Source organism: Hyperolius riggenbachi, chromosome 2 (assembly GCF_040937935.1).
Source record: "Hyperolius riggenbachi isolate aHypRig1 chromosome 2, aHypRig1.pri, whole genome shotgun sequence".
Lineage (NCBI taxonomy): Eukaryota > Metazoa > Chordata > Amphibia > Anura > Hyperoliidae > Hyperolius > Hyperolius riggenbachi.
The window spans coordinates 230,254,778-230,262,645 of NC_090647.1; the positions used below are offsets into that span (position 1 = coordinate 230,254,778).

At 39.6% G+C, this 7,868-nt stretch overlaps 1 protein-coding gene across 1 annotated transcript in view; it reads left to right on the top strand.

The window, feature by feature from the left end:
* Positions 1-2,365, top strand: part of SLC5A7 (solute carrier family 5 member 7) — an 84,858-nt gene extending 82,493 nt beyond the window's left edge. The window contains exon 9 of the mRNA XM_068265300.1: positions 891-2,365. Coding sequence (XP_068121401.1) covers positions 891-1,520 — 630 coding nt within the window. The 3' untranslated portion in view covers positions 1,521-2,365. The remainder of the gene's footprint in view (positions 1-890) is intronic.
* Positions 2,366-7,868: the final 5,503 nt, after the last annotated feature.

Consider the following 7,868-nt stretch of genomic DNA (forward strand, 5'->3'; position numbering starts at 1 on the left):
CCAAAGTTCAAGGAAATTAAGGAGGATATCATTAACTAAATGTGTACCACAAGGCTTTAGGCTAGGTACACACACAGAAAGATCTTTCATGGAAAAATTGTTCAGCAATCAATTGTGAGTATAAGTGTGTCCTAACCCCACTGATGAAATCATTAGCAAGTCATCATGACTGACCACTATTGTTCTAATGCAGGGATGGGCTGCTTTTAGCTGCCCGGGCCACATGCGGGCCGCATTCCTTGATTTCCAACACCCCCCCTGCAGAGTTGCAGGTGGCTGGGGAATTGAAACTCACCTTGATCGTTGATTACCGTGTTGTGTCCTCATGGCAACAGGGTGTCACATGATGAAATGTGAGGACGTGGCAACATATTACATGCTGGCAGCCAACGTAATCACATTACGGGATGAAAGCCAATTACATCCCGTAATGTGACGCCATGTTGCCATGAAGACACGACGTGGGAATCGGCGATCATTTCCCCCGTAACCACCCACTTGCGACTCTGCAGGGGGGGAGAGGAATCCGCTGCCTGTCAGCGGGCCGGAGTGACAGCGTAGGTGGGCCAGATACGGCCCGCAGCTGTAGTTGGCCGAGCGCTGTTCTAATGCAATGTCTGTGCCTTAAGGCACCACTTGCTTGTCCACCGCTTTCCCCTCTCTATAGAAAGGAACAGGATGCTGAGCAGTGTGTCTACACAAATAATGTTCCTAGAGAATTCCCAGAAAGATCAAAGGTCATTCTAGGCAACAATTACTAAAAGTGTATACATAGCTTTACTCTATGTTTTAAAAATAACTGACATATTAACATTTCCAAGATGCAATTTTTTTTTGAATCACAAATGCAGGATTTTTAAGCTGTGCTATATTTGTTCTTCTTTTAAAAGGCATCTGAGAGAGAAATCGTTTGGGTCATGCGGATCACAATATTTGTATTTGGAGCTGCTGCCACTGCCATGGCGTTACTTGCAAAATCTGTTTATGGACTTTGGTACTTGAGTTCTGACCTGGTCTACATTGTTATCTTCCCACAGCTACTTTGTGTCCTCTTTATCAAAGGGACCAACACTTATGGTTCTATTGCAGGATATGTGTTTGGGCTTTTCCTCAGAATAAGTGGTGGAGAACCATATCTCCACCTTCAGGCCCTTATCTGCTTTGGAGACTGTTACCTAGATAAGAACAATATTATTCTGCAAAGATTCCCTTTCAAAACTCTGTCTATGTTAGTTTCATTTCTATTTAACATAGCCATCTCTTATTTTGCAAAGTACCTATTTGAAACAGGAACATTGCCCCCAAAATTAGATTTTCTCAATGCTGTGGTTGCTAAGCACAGTGAAGAGAACATGGACAAGACAACACTAGTGAAGAGTGACAACATTAATTTGTCTGAGCTAGCTCCAGTGAAGCCAAGACAAAGCCTTACACTGGGTGCAACATTTGTAAATAAGGAGGCTATCAGTGACTTGGACTCAAGCCCAGAATCTCCTGATACAGACAACAAGGACCTTTGATACAGCCATAGCAAAGCTGCTGCTCTTGTATAGTAAGCAATTAAACTTTATGCATTGAAAGGGTAAGCAGTATTTTAGTAATGGTAATAGTTTTGTAAAACTAATATCACTGCACAAACCACCAGAAGTATAACAAGAGCCTCCCATTGATGAAGGCACTTGTATGATGTATCATGTCTTCTCCATTCACCTGGAACTAATGGGTGTTCAATGTCTTTTTCATCATCCCTGTTGTTGTGGTGTCTTTGTATTTTGCAGGCTTTCAGTTTGATTATGTGATGACTCTAGCAATAAGCAATCTGTTCAGAAAGATATAGAAATATTCCCCTAAGGCCACATTCACTGTGGTGCGTTGCAGTGTGGTGAAGCGGCCACTATGTAACCCAGCTTACCGCACTGCAATGCACCGCCTATGCAATGTTCACAGTGCAGAGATAGTTTTGCAGTATAATGGGTTGTGGTATGGTAACGCACTGCATGCAGTGCATTATCGCTAAACATGTACATTAACAGGTACAGTGTAGCATCATTTTCATTAACTTTATGCTTCACTGTATGGGACTCAACATGGCTGTAATGTGCGGTACGACTTTTCCATTCCTTTGTGTTGTGCTCCTGTTATACAGGTAATGCAACGTCTCACTGTGAACCAAGCTTTAGACTATTAAAGCTGCCCACTTTAGTACACTCACTTTGCATCCAGTTACCAAGCTGGATGAGAGAATTGCACTGGAACATTACTCTACAAATCTGCTTCCATCTTTGTAAATCTAAAAAAGCTATTTTCTTTTTTAGGTTTACTTACTATGTATTATTTTTCCATTACCATGTAATACATATCAGCACCAGCATTGTTGTACTTTTTTCATGGTAAATTTACAAAGTTAACAAAATGTTGCATTGGGAATACTAACACTATTTCTACTGTTACTCAGCCCAAAAAGTCATGGTTATTGTGAGCTGTATAGTGTTTATACATGAACTATGTATTTGTGTGGATCCTAAGCAGTCGACTTAAAGCCAGACTGTTATACTTCATGCATGATCTTTATCATGTAGAAGAATTATAAATAAGTCTGATGGTACAGCAAGGGAAGCTGTCATTGTGATGAAGGTCACATAAACTCTCAAACAACATCCGTCATGAGAGAAATATGAAAGCTACCATTGCTGACCTCCACCTGCAAACGCTTGATTTCTGGCCATAATGTTGATCTTCTGACCGTGAACACTTATGAATGGTTCATTTGGAACTAGAATACAGGTCAGGACTACTGACATTATCTCACACTCCTGATCTGCATACTTATACTTAGGGCCCTTTTCCACCAGCGCGTTTGCGCTGGCTGAATCGCAAAGTCGCAAACCGCTAGCGATTTTACAATCGCTACGGTTTGCTTTTTAACATAGGAATCGCGGTAGGTCATTTCCACTACCGCGATTCGTTTTTTACCCGAACACGAACGCGCGGCGGAGCGATATTTGCCGCGATTTTGCTATGCAGTGCATAGCATAGCAAAATCGCGGCCGCAAAACGTTGGGGAATCGCCGGTTTTGCGATTCAGCAATCGCTAGCGTTCAGCGTGAATGCTAGCGACTGCAGGTGGAAAAGGGCCCTGATGACTCATGGTGGGTAACTCAAAGTATTATAGCCAGTGGACGAAGGCCAGGTGACAAAGGCTCCTTCATTATTTCATGAGGGGTTAATTTTAATCACTAAACACTACAATTTCCCATATTCATTTTCAGCCCAGGGTGAAAAATATGTTTGCAGATCACTGGGATAATTAGTGACAATGAGGGGGTTGTTTTAATCACTAAACACTACAATTTCCCAATTCCCATATTCATTTTTAGCCCAGGGTAAAAAATGCTTGCAGATTACTATGATAAGTAGTGACAATCAAAAGTTTAATCCACAGAAGCTTGTGAACTATGCAAGTGGAAGTTGTATTTATTTACACTATAGATTAGACAAACTATTTGTTCTAACTAGTATGTATGTATGTTATTTTACTCCAAATATGACATTAGCATTTTTAGTATATTTCATTATTAGTAAATGTAGAGCCTACCTGTATGTACTATGTGTCCATAAATATAACTTACTACTGATATGTATTCATTAAACTATAATCAAAGGCATTGTTTAACACACATGGTCTATGAACCCAAATTCCATTTTAGATTACTTTTCTTTAATCCCTTGGATAACATCACTCAGCTGATGGATGATGGGCAGAGTATAGGCCAATTCAGCTTTATTATAATATAGATATTGTTCATTTATCATGACGATCCAAAAAAACCAAACAAATGGATTTTAAAGTGGACCCAAACCGAACATTTTTTAAATTCAAAATATTTCGTTGCAACACTCTGACACATACAAAGATAAATAAACACTCCTTCAAGCCTATGAGCATTTCAGTGCCCTTCTCTTTTCATAATTAGGATTATACAGGTGGCAGCCATTAGCAATTCCTCCTTTGCTGGACACCTTCTATTCCACCAGTTTGCCGGATTCTGTCCCGGCAATATGAAAGGAAGGGAGGGGTTCCTCCAATAAATGTAAAATAATTTATATTTGTCGTCATGCAGCTGAAAAAAGGCTGCTATTTATTATTATAATTTAGAAAATAGATTTTATTTCTGAAATCTTGTATTTTTAATTTGGGTCCACTTTAAAGGGACTCCGAGCTCTACTTAAAAAGTAAAATAGTACTCACCCGGGGCTTTCTTTAGTCTCGCGCTGGTCGGGAGGTCCCACGATGGCGTACTGGCTCCTCTCCTAGGCCCCGCTCCGGAATGGCTGGACGGCGGCAGCCCGGCGACACTCGGCCGAGTGTCGGGCTTCCTTCTTCCTGGTGAGTACTATTTTACTTTTTAAGTAGAGCTCGGAGTCCCTTTAATTGTACCAACCAATCAACCAATTAAATTGTAGCTATTGATGGCGGCCATCTGCTCCACTTTGCTCCAATTTTCCTTGTTCCTGTTCTGATAAATCTACTCCACTGTTCTGGAAGCTTGCCAATGATCAACGTGTGCTTTTATTCCCAAGAGCAGGCTGCATAAGTGCAATAAGTGCAGAGAAGAGAATGGTTCGCAGGCTTGCTTTGCTGTCCGCCTAGACTGTATAGAGCTTTCTGAATCACAGGCCTGGCTGTACTGAATACTCCCCTGGGCATATTTCAAAGGCCATTACCAATTAACAATCCAAATCTTGCAAATCAAAACTTTTATATGCAAACAACAATCTGATTAACTGATGTCAAGAAGATGCCTTTCAAAATGTTCCTTATTTTTTTGTGTGCTACTTCACCATGCAACAAGCCACAGCTCACCAACTTTTTGTTAGTGGTATATTATAACCAGTGGAATGGTCAATAAGATGATAATAATTCCAAGATGATGCAATTTTACTTAGTTTTATTATTGTTTGCAAATTTACACACTATCATCAGCTACTGCATTCCAACCTTAGCATAAAATTTGCATCAACTTGAAATGATTCTGAACTCATTAAACATCTTTGATAACCAGCAAGGAAAATGATGATCCACCAGCTATATTTCAACATTCCAAAATACATGCAAGATTCCCATTTTACTACATGGTTAAATCAATATAATTTAATTTGTCCACATTTTAGAAGATTATACAGTACACAGGTTTTGTCTCCCATAGCTGAAGCACAAGTTCATATTTCTTAGCTCACTGTTTGTTATGGTTATTCATTCCATCAACATCACTGTAATAAGCTCTTATAAAACAGATTGCAACATGTGTCTATAAGAATGAAACATAGTTTACCATTCAAAATTTTGACTTTCCCATCAAAGAAATAATGCCTGTGGTTATTGAGATGCAAATAATTCAGAGTTCATGCAGAAATACTGATATTTTTTAATGTAAATTTATGCAGCTTGAAAATGGACCACTTCAGCTTAAAGGGAACCAGAGATGAACGTTTCACACAAAATAAACATATCAGTTGATAGCTTGTAAAGAATAAATGCTCTACCTGATAATTTTGCCGCTCTGGTGTGCCTTTTTTAGTGTTTTTTATCCATTATTGCTCCAGGAAAAATCAAATATGGCCGCGGGCTCATATCCCTTCTCCTTCCGGGTTATATGAGTTGTTCTGGATGTGCTGTCTATGCTATATGAGACTAGGCTGCTATCTAGGCTATATGAGAAAGGCTCATCTGTGTGCTTTCATTTTGGTATGATGTACAGCTGCCTGTAGGAAGTGTCTCTCAAAGGAATGAAACTGCAGTCATCAGTATCTAGTGCACACAGAGCACACAGGGATCATATTGCAGCCACAGAGCTTCTCTCTCAGCAGGAGCAGCCCCTCCCATGTCATCACAGCTCTCAGTATGTAAAGCATGAAATTTGAGTCAGGAGGGGGAAGGTTTGGGCTTGAAAAGACTCCACAGAAGAGTGACTCAGCTATAATGATTCCAGGTCAAACCTCGACTGAATAGTCGGTGGATTCTTATCACAGCTGCTAATAGACTAATTAAGCAGATAACAATGAAACTAAAAGCAGGGTAGGTGTTTACTGTCATGTTCCCACTGATAAATGTAATAAAATACATGAGGGTACTTCGTCTCTGGTTCTCTTTAAACAGTCCATTTTCAAGCTGCAGAAACTTGCATAAAACACTTGCATAACTCTGCATTAACTCGGAATTGCATGCATTTCATTGACCATACCTAGTTAGTGCCGGTGGCGCTTTATTTTTGTATGTGATGTGCACCATGTAATCATGTAATCATGACATGTTGGGGAAACAAAAGTATTCTCACACTAGTTTATATAAGCCCCCCCTCCCACCCATTTTCAATGGGTAACTGGAGGTCTCACAGTACAGTGCAGATCCACAGCATGAAGTAAAAACTTGCAAAGAGTTGAGTAACTGTAAACTGATACACTGTTCATAGGTAAAATACATTTTGGTAGCTGACTTTTTTTATTTTTTTATATATATAAAAAATGAAGGTTAGGTTTAGTAACTTACTCCAAATTACCCTTTAGTTATTTGTGAAAAGTCTTCCTAAAGGAATCTAAATATCTGGCATTAGCATGAATCAGTGCTAGAAACACATTAGGCATTAAACAAACACAGAACATTTATATCTCGCTTTTCTCCTGGCGGACTCAAAGCGCCAGAGCTGCAGCCACAAGGACGCGCTCTATAGGCAGTACCATTGTTAGGGAGACTTGCCCAAGGTCTTCTACTGAATAGGTGCTGGCTTACTGAACAGGCAGAGCCAAGATTTGAACCCTGGTCTCCTGTGTCAGAGGCAGAGCCCTTCCTTAATCATTACACTATCCAGCCACTCAACGTAGAGACTTCTCTGGAAAATGAACATTTTGTTTTTTACTGACCCATACTTACAAATGTACATTCTTGTGGTCCAACTATGCAATTCAATGCAATGACAACTGAGTGCCAGCTAAAGCCATGGTTTTAAAGGGAACTTAAACTGAGAATGACATGGATTTTTCCTTTTAAAATAGTATCAGTTGCCTGACTCTCATGCTGATCCTGTATCTCTAATACTTTCAGTCACAGCCCCTGAACAAGCATACAGATCAGGTGCTCTGACTGAAGTCAGACTGGATTAGCTGCATGCTTGTTTCAGGTGTGTGATTCAGCCACTACTGCATCCAAAGAGATCAGCACAACTGCCAGGCAACTGGTATTGTTTAAAGGGAAACATTCATATCTCTCTCAGTTTAGGTTCCCTTTAAATGTAGGACTGTGGAACAACAGACGTTGCCCATACAAATCCCACATGGCCAGCAATGCTCCTTTAAGAACACTATCATCAGTTGTCTATCCTACACTAAAACTGTCTATCCTAAACCAAAAGTTACCATAGACTTTTATATACAGTATGTATGGTTTTTGTTTACTAGGTCTAGTACAAAAAAAACACTACACAGAGGGCAAACTGTTTAGCCCCCTCTTGTAATCACACCTACTTTTAACACAATGTAAAAAAAGGGCAATGGCACCTGCATGATAAAATATACAATTAAGCCCCTTATCAACTTGTTTCAACTTTTTTTGTTATTTATAAAGCATTAGGCACTTTGGCTCAAAGGCTATTTCAATTCACTTTTTTCTCCTAAGTTTTTTCTTAGGAGATAATTTTTCATCTTCTGTTTAAATAAACTTTTCAGCTCTCTGTAAATGAAAAGTACAAAATGTAGGTGAAAACAAAGTAGTGGCAAAATTAGTCTGAGTATTTTCTTGCTTGCTCGTGGCAGAAAAGGCATTTTATTGATAAGGTGTGAAAATATCGCATAGAAGAAAACCCAGGAGAAAAAGT